The sequence below is a fragment of the Pseudonaja textilis genome, chromosome 4, assembly GCF_049901715.1.
Source record: "Pseudonaja textilis isolate UNSWEBS1 chromosome 4, rPseTex1.2, whole genome shotgun sequence".
Lineage (NCBI taxonomy): Eukaryota > Metazoa > Chordata > Lepidosauria > Squamata > Elapidae > Pseudonaja > Pseudonaja textilis.
Genome location: NC_141993.1, coordinates 6,047,520 through 6,061,199, shown reverse-complemented (window position 1 = coordinate 6,061,199; position 13,680 = coordinate 6,047,520). Strand labels below are relative to the sequence as shown.

The 13,680-nt window shown below is 45.9% G+C and overlaps 1 protein-coding gene across 1 annotated transcript in view; it reads right to left on the bottom strand.

Annotated features, from left to right (window-relative positions):
* Positions 1–13,077, bottom strand: part of ZCCHC24 (zinc finger CCHC-type containing 24) — a 116,098-nt gene extending 103,021 nt beyond the window's left edge. The window contains exon 1 of the mRNA XM_026710947.2: positions 12,168–13,077. Coding sequence (XP_026566732.1) covers positions 12,168–12,416 — 249 coding nt within the window. The 5' untranslated portion in view covers positions 12,417–13,077. The remainder of the gene's footprint in view (positions 1–12,167) is intronic.
* Between the last annotated feature and the right edge of the window lie 603 nt (positions 13,078–13,680).

Genomic DNA, 13,680 nt, shown 5'->3' with positions numbered 1-13,680 from the left:
AGGGGTCAAAACTTTGATTGCATCTTGACTTTTTTTTTTTAAAAAAAATAATAATTCCCCTTGTCCCATCATGGACACCACTCTGAGAACGGGGGTCTCTTTTTCTCCTGGAAAGTTTTTGGCAGAAACTTAACTCTGTGCTTTCTTTCCGCCCATTTTCTAAGTGCCAAAAGTTGTCTTTTTTTAACAAAAAAAAAAAAAACCCTCTCTAAGGAAAGTTGGCCATCCATGCCAGCGAATGGATTAAATAAATCCTAGATCACTGTCTGCCAGAATCCCTAACACGACTGGGCCATCGGATCAGATCGACTGCAATCATGCCAAACCTTTTTTTCCAATTGCCCAGTTTTATTTAGGGCAGTGTCCAATAAGTGTTTGTCGCAGAAATATCAAGCAAGCCTCTCTTCCATCAAATTCAAATGCTGGTTGAAACATGGGAGGCATGAAGACCCTTTGCAGGTTTGATAAATAATAACAAAAACCACAACAACCAGAAAGGGATTATCTTTAAAAAAAATAAAAAAAAACCCTCCCTTTGGAACAAGAACAAGGCCTCCTTTTCAGCTGGTGATTTAACTGAGGTGCAGGCTGATTTTTATGCTGCCGACGAGGTTCGGTTCCTTAAAGAGGCAGCAGCTACTTTGGTGGGAAAAGTCAGAGGGCGAGAAAGACGGGAGCATATAATGGTGCTTTTTATTTCTCCAATCCAGTTGCTTTGGTCAGCATGCCAGTCACATACGCCGACATTGCTAGGCAGTTTGGTAAGTTCTCCTGAACAGGGCGCATTCAGAATCTGTCTGCTCTGGCTTTTCTTTTCTTTCTTTTGCTCTCGCTTTCCTTTCTTTCTCTCTCTTTCCTTTCTTTCTCTTTATGTCTTCCTTTCTTCCTTCTTTTTCTTTATGTCTTCCTTCCTTCCTTCCTTTTTTCTCTTTATGTCTTCCTTCCTTTCTTCCTCCCTCCCTTCCTCTTTCTTTCTTTCATTTTTCTTTCTTATTTTCTTTCTTTCTCTTTTTCTTTCTTACTTTTCCTTTCTTCCTTCCCTTTCTTTTTTCTCTTTTCTTTCTCTTTCTTTTTCTTCCTTCCTTCTTCCTTCCTTCCTTCCTTCCTTCCTACCTTCCTCTTTCCCTCCCACTATTTCCGTCCTTCTTTCTCTTTGTCTTCCTTCCTTCCTTTCTTCTTCCCTCCCTCCCTTCCTCTTTCTTTCTTTTTTCTCTTTTTTCCCTCCCACTATTTCCTTCCTTCCTTCCTTCCTTCCTGTTACCATGTTTTCTCTTCATTTCGGCCCTTTCCAAATATTCCAGCTACATTATGTGGTGCAAACAGTCACCACCCTTCAATCTCAGCTACGCTCAGACAGGATACAGTTGACAAGGGTGGGGGAAGCGCGGAGGGGGAAGCAAGGAAATAAAGAGATTGTTTTGGGGTTAAATCGCCTAGCGAATGAGAGACACCTCCTGCATAGCAAAAGCTCACAAGAGTTTCACAAAGCAAAAGCCCAAGTCAAAAGTAGTTCCAGGAGGAGGATTGAAAGGCGATTGTACACATATAATTATCTCCTTTTCAAGGAAAAAAAGGCACGATTCGCTCAGCATCAAAAAATAGAACTGCAACATTACATTGCAATGCTCACTATCATGGGGTATTTTTTTATTTTATTTTTATTGCTATTTAGCTGTGCATTTAATACTCTGCTTCCAGATACATTCTTGCCAATGAGATTTCTCCTTATCAATTAAAATTTATATTGGGGAATGTTTTGAGTGTGCCAAGACTGTACAAAAGGAAAAGTTTTCACTTAACCACATGACCTGGCAGGGTTCGCATATGACAACAGCATGACAGCTCCAAAATATAAATGGCAAACTTTCTAAGCTCTACTGCAAGAGGTGAAGCTGATGCTGTCTTTACTGGCCATGCCCACATTTTGCAGTCAAAAGGTTTTCTTACAAAAAAAAAAAAAAAAAAAACCATTAGCAATCATTAATTAATTTACAGAATAACAGAGTTAGAAGGGACCTTGTAGGTCATCTAGTCCAACCCCCTGCTTAGGCGGGAAACTTTACACCATTTCTGACCGATGGCAGTCCAGTCTCTTCTTGAAAGTTTCCAGCGACGAAGCTCCCACAACTTCTGAAGGCAACTTCTGCTCCATGGGTTAATTGTTCTCACTGTCAGAAAATTCTTCCTTATTTCCTGGTTGAATCTCTTCCTTCTTTAGTTTCCACCCATTATTCCTTGTCTGGGCCTTTGGGTGCTTTGGAAAATAGTTTGACCCCCTCCTCTCTCGGTCACTGCAAAATTATTAAACAGAACCCCTAAAACTTGTAAATCAAAACTATCCTATATAAACTCCCAATGCCTCCTATTAGTATCACATTTACTATTACGAAGCATTAGAATTTACCTCTTGATCAAGATTGTGGATGTTCAGATACTTATATTTCTCCTAAATCAGTGATAGCAAAACTTTTTGGCACCAAGTACCAAAAAGGGGAATGCATGCATGCACACGCTCGTTGGGGATGCACCCCAGAAGAGAAGCTGCCCACTGGGCATGTGTACGCTGGGAAATGAACTTCCGGTTTCCGATGTGGACATGAGCACTGGCCAGCTTGTCTTCTGGTTGCTGGCATGCATGCACGTACAACGATCAGCTGGGCAGCACACATGCGCACAACGGAAACCGGAAGACCAGCTCTCCCTATTTCCATCACATTCGTAAATTATGCACTCTCAATGTTTTTGCTCTCACTGATTCTCCTTTTTTAAACAACAACAACAACAATAATAATATATGCCACATAATGCCCCAGACTTTCCCACTGTTGATAAGAAAGACAAAAAAAGTTACTTATGGGCTTACTAATACTACTTATGAATAGTAGGCATGGCGGTAGCTGGAGACAACAGAAGAGAAGAGAAAGAAATTAAAGAAGATCCCAAAATACAAAGACCTACAAATAGAAATAGAACGACTATGGCAAAAAGAAGCAAAGATAGTACAGGTAGTTCTCAGCTTACAACCAAAATAGAGTCCCAACATTTCTGTTGTTAAGGGAGATATTTGTTAAGCGAGCTTTGCCCGATTTTACGAAGTTTCTTCCCACCGTTGTTAAGTGAACCCCTGCAGCTGATAAGTTAGCAACACGTTCGTTAAGTGAAACTGGCTTCCCTATTGACTTGGCTTGTCCAAAGGTCGCAAAAGGGACACAGGTCATAAACACAAACCAATTGCCAAACATCTGAATTTTGATCACAGGGGGAAGCTGCAAAGGTTGTAACTGTGAAAAGGGGTTCTAAGTCACTTAATTCAGTGTAGTTGTAGCTTTGAACAGTCACTAAATGAACCATTGTAAGTCGAGGACTACCCGTACCGGTAGTGATAAGTACCTTGAAAGCAACCCCAAAACATCTGGAGCAAAACATCAACCTGAACACTGGCGTTGAGAAAATCACCACCTGTCAATTGCAAAAGGCAGCCTGACTCAGGGCAGCTTACATCCTGCCAGTGTCCATGATCAGTCATCCAGATCGTGATTGTTCCAAAGGTGCTTTTTTTCCAAGAGGCAGCTGAACTTTCTGGTTCTTTTTCTTCAAAGAGGTTTCGCTTCTCATCCAAGAAGCTTCCTGAGTTCAAGAAGAAACTTCTTAGAAGAGAAGCAAAGAAAAACCGGTTGTCAAAGAAAAACCAGAAAGTCCACCTGCCTCTTTCATCCTGCAACAATATCGGTAACACCACAAAATATATCAACATCCGTCTACCCTGGATACTTGGGAAGGACTCCATGGGCGCATAAAAATGCCAGATCCAGTCTGAACATCTGGCTGACTCTGCAACAAACCATAATAATAAATACATTCTTTTAAACTCCTCCTTCTAGTCTCCTTTCCTTCTACTAAAAAGCCATTGAAATGATAAAACCAATACAGGTAAGACCTCAACTTGCAATCAGAATTGTAAGTTGGAAGGAAAGTGGCTATGAAGTGAATTGTACCAAACTTTACTAGCTTTTTCTTTGGGAGGGGGGGGTGTTTAAGTCAATCATGCAGTCATTAAATGAATCCGGGGTCCCCAGTGACTTTGCGTGTTGGAAGTCCACTGGCAAGGACCTACAGGGCAATGACTTGATGCTGGGATGCCACAACCATTGGAAATACATGCCAAATAGGTGCCAATCTGTGAGGATACTGTGATGGTTATAATTGCAAGGACCAGGAGTAAGTTACTTTCTCCCCCCCCAGGGCTATTGTAACTCAAAGTGGTCACTTAGCGAATGTTGTATGGCGAGGGCTACCTGTGACCTAAACTTGCGCAGGATTGCAACTGCGGATGTGCCAAGAGGCCGCTCTTTATCACAAGCACCGTTGCACGAAGATCTACACCAGAGGTCTCCAAACTTGGCAAGTTTAAGACTTGTGGGCTTCAAAATACAGAGGTGGCATTTTGAGACTACAAAATATAAATTGAAATTGGAACCCGAAACATTTTTAAAGGGAGTTTGAGTAAAGATAAAAGATACCTTATTGCGCGCATCTTAACTGCAGCAAGAATCATGTTAGCACAAAATTGGAAGAGTGATAAAACACCACCAGATGAAGCTTTGATTCAAAAAATAATGGACTGTAATGAACTAGATAAATTCACTATGGAACTGAAAGGAAAAGAGGATCGAGAATAATATGTGACATGGGAGAGGTGGTACGAATGGGTGAAGGATAAGGATAAAAATAATGTATAGTTACAAAATAAGAAACATGTATATGCAATGACACAATAACTGTTAATGGAAATGAGATTTTTGTAAAACTTGTGGGCTTCAACTCCCAGAATTCCTGAGCTAACATGACTGGAGGAGGAATTCTGGGAGTTGAAATCCACAAGTTGTCAAGTTTGGAGAGCCCCGATCTACACAATCGTTCAAGCAACATCACTCCCCTGCCTTCCCATCTGCTCCTGCATATAATTTTGCAGTCGTTCTTTTTAAAGATGTCCTAGGATTGTGGAGAGACTGTACATTTTGAGTCCTCCTTCCAAAGCAAAACTCACAGGCTTTCTGGAATCTAATGAGCCTTTGAAAGCCCAGCAGGATATATTTTCTTTTGGAGTTTTTCGACACGTTTTCATAGTGTGCGCACATTTTAAATTGAGACGCCAAAGCCTGACTTCTTTTTTTAAAAAAATAAGCCCCACTGAGATTAGGTCTCTTCCCCCTCTTCTTTTCATTAGCTCAGCACAGAATAACAGAGTGGGAAGGGACCTTGGAGGTCCTCTAGTCCAACCCCCTGCTCAGGCAGGAAACCCTACACCATTTCAGACAAACGGTTGTCCAATCTCTTCTTTAAAAATTTCCAGTATTGGAGCATTCACAACCTCTGGAGGCAAGTTGTTCCACTGATTAATTGTTCTAACTGTCAAGACATTTCTTCTTAGCTCTAAGTTGCTTCTCTCCTTGATTAGTTTCCATTTGTTGCTTCTTGTCCTGCCCTCAGGTGCTTTGGAGAATAGCTTGACCCCCTCTTCTTTGTAGGAGCTCCTCAAATATCGGAACCCTGCTATCATGTCCCCCCTAGTCCTTCTTTTCACTAGACTAGACATACCCAGTTCCTGCAGCCCTTCCTTCATATGTTTTAGTCTTCGTTGCACTCTTTCTGGAGTCTCAACCTCCTTTTTACATTGTGGCTTCATTTGATAATTAAGACATTTCCATCTAATGTACAAGATGGAATCCTTCCCTTCATCCTCCTGTATGATGACCTATTGATCTGCAAAGATGGCAAGGAATTTTCATATAAGAGAGAGGTGGGGAATTCTTCAGCTAAGGTCCCATTACTGGGTCCAAGAAGTTGTTACGTTGTTGTTTTTAATTTGCTTTTCCCCCCACCTCTCTGTGGGTTACAGCTAGAATGAGGCCATCGATTTATCTAGTTGAGGCCACACATTGGCTGGGAGGACACTCAAGAGGGAGTGTTTTCACCTACACACACACATACACAGACAGCAGCTGTATTTGCAGATGCACTTAACTGGGTCATGGGCAGAAAGTGTGCCAAGAGAACAGCTGAACCGAGTCAGCTGTAGGGCCCAGGATTGATTTGGAGCAAAACCAAGCAAAGTGAATTCCAAAGTCACTCCCGCAAGGCACAAGGGAGTTAATAAAAGGGTTTGCTTTTTCTCTTGCACCTGCCTTTCTAGAGGAACATCTAGAGTGCTTCCACAGAAGTGTAGAACTTCCTCTCCCTGGTGGCCTTGTCACAGCCACATCTCTCCACAAAGGGAACGAAACATAACGTGGGCATTTAAGCCTCCAGAGAACTCCATCCATTGGTGGCTCCAACCCAATCAGTCTATCCATTCTCTTCTGTTTTTCTTTCCTTTTCTCCAGGCAGATTAACAACCAGGAAGGAACAGAGGCCCATCTGTCTTTGCAGTGACTTCCTGCGAGGATTATAAGGGACGTGGTGGCTCACTGGATAAGATGCTGAGCTTGTCGGTCAGAAAGATGGGCAGTTCGGCGGTTCGAATCCCTAGCGCCACGTAACCGAGTGAGCTCCCGTTACTTGTCCCAGCTTCTGCCAACCTAGAAGTTTGAAAGCATGTAAAAATGCAAGTGGGAAAAATAGGGACCCCTTTGGGTGGGAAGGGAACAGCGTTCCGTGCGCCTTCAGCATTTAGTCATGCCGGCCATGTGACCACGGAGATGTCTTTGGACAGCGGTCCATTGTAATGGAGATAAGCATCGCCCCCTAGAGCTGGAAATGACTAGCACGTATGTGTGAGGGGAATCTTTACCTTTACCTGTGAGGATTATAGCTCTCCCTCCATTCCTATCACCATATCCCTCCCCAACATTGAGAAAAACCCCACCCTCTTCTTTTGTGAGTGGAACTTCACACGCAAACACAAATGCCCTCCACTCATGCACCAAGCTCCATTCGTCCAAGTGGAGGGCCTGCCCGCACACAAATGGAGCCACGTTTACACACGTGTGCCTGCCACTCATACATCCTCCTCCCCCATGCTGGACCACCAAGCTGGAAAGGTTGGGGACTGCTGCTATACTGGGCAGAAAACATACAGTGGACACATGTGGCAAGCTTTGAGAACAATTCTAGAACTGAAGAAAGCACTTGGCCAGCCAAGATTATAAGGACTGGTGAGTACTGTGAGATATTGGACAAGGGGTCCTTGGTGTTCTTAGAGCTTGGTTACTTTTTTGCGTATTTTCATTAACCAAACTAGGTAACCTCATCAATGCTGATAATGTTACCCAGTTTGGTAATGAAATGTCTGCAAGAAAACCAGCAAGCTCAGAGAGCACCAAGGACCCTTCATTTCAACCCTGAGCTACAGATATTCTCTTTTATTGATACCGGATGAGGTCTAACAAGAGTTGGGTATGGTGAGATCCTCTTGAAAGCGATGGACAATCGTTTTCTGGTGTGAATCACAACTGGTGTGAATAAAAAACCCAAGCTTGAGACACAATGTGATGTTTCATTTTCCTGATTGTCTTAACATCCTATGGTAAGCAGGATGACTGCAGTAAGGAACATCCATATAATCTAAAACAGGTTTTTTTTTCCCAACCAGACAAGTTCCAGATGTATGAACTTCTAACTCCCATAGCTCTCAGCAACGGCCATCATGGCGGAGGCATTCTGTGAGTTGAAGTTCAAACAATCTGGATTCTGGAAGGTACCCAGATTGGGAAACAATTGAGTTAAAAGCTTTAAAATGCCAGCTTCAGGAAGACTTAAATAGAAGGAGCAATTCCCAGCATTGAGAGCTGTATTAATCTGTAGCCACAGGAATAGTGGAGCAGCGTATGGCATGTCAATAAGTAACAGCTGTATTATAGAATATGTTTTTTTGTGAATGAAAGAAAAGCTCTGCCTTGGATAGTACATATGACCAGAAAAGAGAAATAAGAATGGATAAAGGCTGTATAGAAGAAACCTCGAGAACGTAATGCATAGATAGATAGAAAGATAAAACAGATAAAGATAGATAATAAATGAGAATTATAAAGAAAGACAAAAACTACTAATATGTACGAAATATGAATACCAAATGTTGATGCAATTACTGTTGAAAATGTAATTAAGATGTGTACTGGTGGAAAACAATTAAAATTATTTGGGAAAAAGAAAAAAGAAAGAAAAGCTCTGCCTATTAAATCAGTCCTTTAAGAGCAGAGGTCTCCAACGTTAGCAACTTTAAGATTTGTGGAATTCTGGGAGTTGAAGTCCACAAGTCTTAAAGTTACCAAGGTTGGAGATCCCTGCTTTAGAGCAGGGGGTGGAAAACCATGCCAGCCATGTTGGCTGAGGAATTCTGGGAGTTGAAGTCTACAAGCCATAAAGGACCCATTATTCCTCACTCCCTGCTTTAGAGGTTGCAACAATCATTGCATTGAGTAACTTAACCAATCCTTGACCTTTGCAAACTGGACCAAGACATAGTTTTACTCAAGCATTACTGCAGCACTGCAGCCAACAACACAAACAATGTCTCTTGCCTACATTACCAACCAGTCTATTCATATCTACTGTCTTTGCTTACTTTGGTGGGTTAAAATTGAAGAGCAACTAACTTGTGAGAAATGCCCTTACTTCCTCGGCTGGCGGGCCATCCTTTCTCACATTTGGCAAGTCGCTTTCACACAACCCACACAATTGATCCACACCGATATCCCCACAGAGGAGGAGGTATCAAGCACACAACTCTCATTGTGATACCCAGCCCACCCTGTGACGTTGTCATCTCCCTGCATTGCCCGAAGACATTCTGCAAACATTGGCAGAGTGACCGCTTCACCAAGAGGGTTTAAAAAAGATTTGAGGGGAAAAAAGTTTCACAACCAATTGCAAAGGTCAACATTTACACACAACCGAGATTAAACTGTGAAAAGGAAGAGTGGCTCAGAAATTAAGAGGGACTCTGCTCTTTTCACAGCTCATAAACATAGAAATGTATACTTATTCTTCAATCGCATTTGTCTACAACAGGGGTGTCAAACTCAAGGCCTGCAGATGTAGTCGGATCTGGCCTGGGAGGGCATCCTGATCTACCCAATGCAAAGAGGAAACACGCCAGTAGTTTGGGGACTGGCATCAAGCAAGCCATGCCCACCCAGTTGGCCACACCTATCCAGTTTCCAAGCCCCTTCCCCCAAGATCAATCACAACCTTGATGTGGCCCTCAATGAAATTGAGTTTGATACCCCTAGTCTACAACATGTCCACTGGTGTTAAAATTGGGGGTAGGAATATCAACAAACTCCAGATATGCAGAGGATGTACCGTTCACTCGTGGAAAGCAAGGAGAATCTAGGGTGGCTAATCCTGAGAGTCAAAGACGAAAGTAAAAAATCCGGACTGCACCTGAACAACAAGAAAAGAAAGATGGTGACCTCTGCCTTAGAAGGCACAGGTGGGAGTGCAGATCGACAATGAGACCATCCAAACAGTAAAGGAATTCATATTTCTGGGCTCTAAAATCCACCCAAGTGGTTTCTGCAGCCCTGAGATCAAAAGGCATATAGCACATGGAGGAACCTCAATATCTGGCATGAATAACATCTGGAAGAGTAAAGACATCAGACTCAGAAGCCACTGGTCTGAGATGGTATAAGGGGTGCGCACTAGAAGACCTCCAAGGCCCCTTCCAAGTATTCCATTCCATTCTATTCTAATTCTATTCTATTCTTATTCCATATTCTGTTCTATTCCTTATTTTATTCTATTCTGTTCCTTCATTTCAATATTCTCTAAATGTAGATTGATGCAATAATTTTTCCAATTGTTACTTATGGCTTGGACTCTGAAAAAGGTAGGTAGGAAAAGGTTCAACACCTTTGATCTGTGAGACTGGAGGTGACCATTACATGAGCCATGGTGGTGCAGTGGTTAGAGTGCAGTACTGCAGGCTACTTCTGCTGCCGGCTGCCTGCAATTTGGCAGTTCGATCCTGACCTTCCATCTTGACTCAGCTTTTCATCCTTCCGAGGTGGGTAAAATGAGGACCCAGATTGTTGGAGGCAAGAGGCTGAGTCTGTAAAACCACTTAGAGAGGACTGGGAAGCACTGGGAAGCAGTATGGAAGTCTAAGGGCTATGGCTATTACCCATCCCACGGACTGCATCAATAATAAACAAAGAAGTCCTGGAATGAATTTCACCCCAAAAATATGACTTGAAGCCAAGATCGCCAAACAGAGGCCATCATACTTTGATCATGTCCATTAGAGCTGACTCATTTGAAAAGTCAATTTCCATGCTGGGAAAAAGGAAACGCTGGCTGGACACTGTCAAGAATGGCACTGGAATGACTGTGATGGATCTGAAGGGGGCAGTGCAAGACAGAGGGGCACGGAGAGTGCTGATCCGTAGAATGGTTAAAGTTCCGGAATTGAACTCTACGCTTCTTCAAGCATCCAAGCCTAAGAAACTCTCATCTAGAGAGTCAATGTTATCTTTGGATGGGGGACAATGTGCCTCTAAATCAGGGGTCCCCAAACTTGGCTACTTTTAAGACTTGTGGACTTCAACTCCCAGAATTCTCCAGCCAGCATAGCTGAAGTCCACAAGTCTTAAAGTTGCCAAGTTTGGAGACCACTGCTCCAAATCCTTGTTCCAGAAGAACAAGGCTAGGAGAAGTCCACTTCCTCTCCACCTTCTGCTTGCAAGCCTCCTCAAAGCATTCTACTAACCACGGTGGGAAGCCAAACCACATTGCCCGCTAGTGAGTTCTGTCATCTGCCCCAAGACATTCTCGAAGGGGGAAGTCAAGTCCAACAATGGTTGAGGGATTGCAAAAGATACTGTGAGCCCCACCACCAGTGACTGGATCGTGATGGACCTTGGCCTGATCCGGAAGGGCTACTCTTGGGTTATCCGAGACGCAGAAATTAATCGTGTTCCATGCAAAGGTGGATCTGCAATGGTAACACGTCTGCCCACATCTCCTTCCCCCACAGATTTTACGTGTCATTATATCTTGTCATCATGCCCTTATCCTGGATAATTATTGACCCTAATACCAACACAACACCACAACGCCATTGTGAAGCTCCAAGGAAGCCTGCCTTGAATCTGAGGGCATTCTTCAGATATTCTTCCCCCATGCCTCTCAAAATAACTCCCTCCCCAGGGATCAAAATAGGAAACCGATGTGAACTGTGTCCCAGTTCAAGCCACAACCTGTTGTTCGACTGTGCAATGCATTCAAGCAAGTTATTTCTTCTCCTCACTACTTTCCTTAAGACCAGAGATTCCCCCATCTTCTTCCCAAGAAGAGAAACATCTTTCAAAGTCATTTTTTCCCCTTATTGCCGGTAAAATCTGCTGATTGAATCAGCAAATACCTTCCAGTTTTCAAATAATCCAGCAAAGAGAAGGAAGGAAGGAATGGAGGGAGGGAGAGGAAAGAAAGGGAGGGAGAGAGGGAGAGAGGAAGAGGGGAAAGAAGGAAGGAAAGAAGGAGGGAGGGAAGAAGGGAGGAAGAGGGGAAGAAAGGAAGGGAGGGAGGGAAGGAGAGGGGGAGGATGGAAGGAAAGGAGGAGGGAGAGGAGGAGGGTAGGAGGAAAGAAGGACGGAGGGAAGGAAGAAGAGGAAGGGAAGAAGGAAAGAAAGAACGGAGGGAGGGAGGGAAAGAGGGAGGGAGGGAGGAGGAAAGAAGGACAGAGGGAAAGAGGAAGGGAGGGAAGAAGAGGGAAAGGAAGGAAGGAAGGAAGGAGGGAGGAGGAAAGAAGGAGGGAGGGAGGGAAAAGAGGGGAAGGAAGGGAGAGAGGGGAAGAGGTGGGGGGAGGAAGAGGGGAAGGAAGGGAGAGAGGGGAAGAGGACGGGGGGAGGGAGAGGGGAAGGAAGGAAGGAAGGAAGGAAAAAGGGAAGGAAGGATCTTGAAACCATTTACGAAAAGCCACATCCTGTGAAAAGCATCATGGCGGTACCAAAGTTTTCAAGGATGAGCTAACTTTTCCCCGCCTCGCTTGCCTCTCCTTTCTTTCCCTTTGGCCGAGCCCGCCGTCCGAGTCAAACCTCCCTCCGGGTCGCCGAGCCCCAGCCGAGAGATTCGCACCCCCACCCCCATACACGCGCACACACACACACACACACACCCCCCCCCCCTCCGTCCCTTCCCGCCCTTCTTCCCGGGCCGCCGCTCACCTCGCTCCGCTGCAGCTGGAGGAAGCTGTTTAGGTAGCTGGAGTTGAGCGAGGAGGAGCCCAGCTCGGCGCCGCTCTTGCCGGGGTAGCCGAGCTCCGGGGGCTGCGTGGAGGCGGCGGACTCCGGGCGAAAGGCGTCGAAGGCGCTGGCCTGGTGCGTGTCTTGCAAGGAGAGGTAGACCCAGTTGAGCAGCTGGGCCGGCTGGTACACCGAGGCGGCGGTGGTCTCGATGGCGGACAGGAGGCTCATCCTGGCCCCGCGCCCAAGGGGCCCGCTAGCGGACGGGACCCCTCCCTCCTCCTCCTCCTCCTCCTTTTTCTTTTTCTCCTTCCTTTTCTTTTTCTTTCTCCTCCTCCTCCTCCTCTTCTTCTTTTTCTTTTTCTCCTTCTTTTTCCTCCTCCTCTTCTTCTTCTTCTTCCTCCTCCTCCTCCTCCTCCTCGTCAAGCCCCCGGGACTCGCTCAGCTGGCTCCCCCTCTTCTCCTGCGGGGGCGTCTCCTTCCTCCCCGCGGGCACCCAGCTCCAGGGAAGGAGGGAAGGGAACGCCGCTCGGCTGCCCGGCGCCCTCGACCTTCTTCTGTCCGGCCCCGTCGCAGCTCTGCCTAAAGCGTCCCGAGACCCGCCAGCCGCAGCAGCGTCCCGAGACCCCCCGGCATAGCTGCGCGGACCCCACTTGGGCTGCTCCCGCCGCGGGAATCCCAGCAGCCGCGGAGCTCTTTGGCAGGCGCTCCTCCTCCTCCTCCTCCTCCTCTTCCTCTTGCCCCCCCTCCACCCCCTCCTGCCTGCTGCCGCTGCCTCGGCCCTCCGCCTCTCCAGGCCGAGGCCGATCCGCTATCTGGCTTTATCCTCCCTCCTACTCCGGGGCGGAGGGAAAGGGCTCCGGGCACTCCTTCAGCACCACCTCGTTGCAATAGGCATAAACTGGAGGTGGGAGGGGGACGGGTCCGAGAGTGGGAGGGGGGGAGGGCCGGGAGAAGGAAGGCGATTGGTGGGTGAAAGTTTCCGGGCTTCTTGGGGGGGGGGGAAACTTTGAAGGTTGGGGAAGAGGTGGGCCAATCGGAGGGAGAGCTGAGCGCCTTGCTTTCCCCTTTGGTCCTATCACACACACACACCCCCCACTCTTCCATCCACCCCCCACCCCGAAAAAACACAGGCGCCTCTTCTACACAGGATGCAACAGCAGCCTTTGCCTGGCTTGGCTTCAATCTGCTGCGTTTTGGAGAAGGACTTCCCTGGGTTCAAGCTTCTTTCAATCAATCAATCAGAACGGAGCTGGAAGGGACCTTGGAGGTCTTCTAGTCTAACCCGCTGCTCAAGCAGGAGACCCGTTCTACTTTTGGACAGCCTCTTTCTCCTTCCAGCTGTGCTCAAGTCGATTCTTCCAGGGAACTTTCAGTGTCCTAGGACTACTTCAGCTTCCACCACAATAATACACCGGCAAACCATAGATACAAACTCAAAAGTCAACCACTCCAAATTCTATGCAACAGAGGGGTCAACGCCTGGAACTCAGTC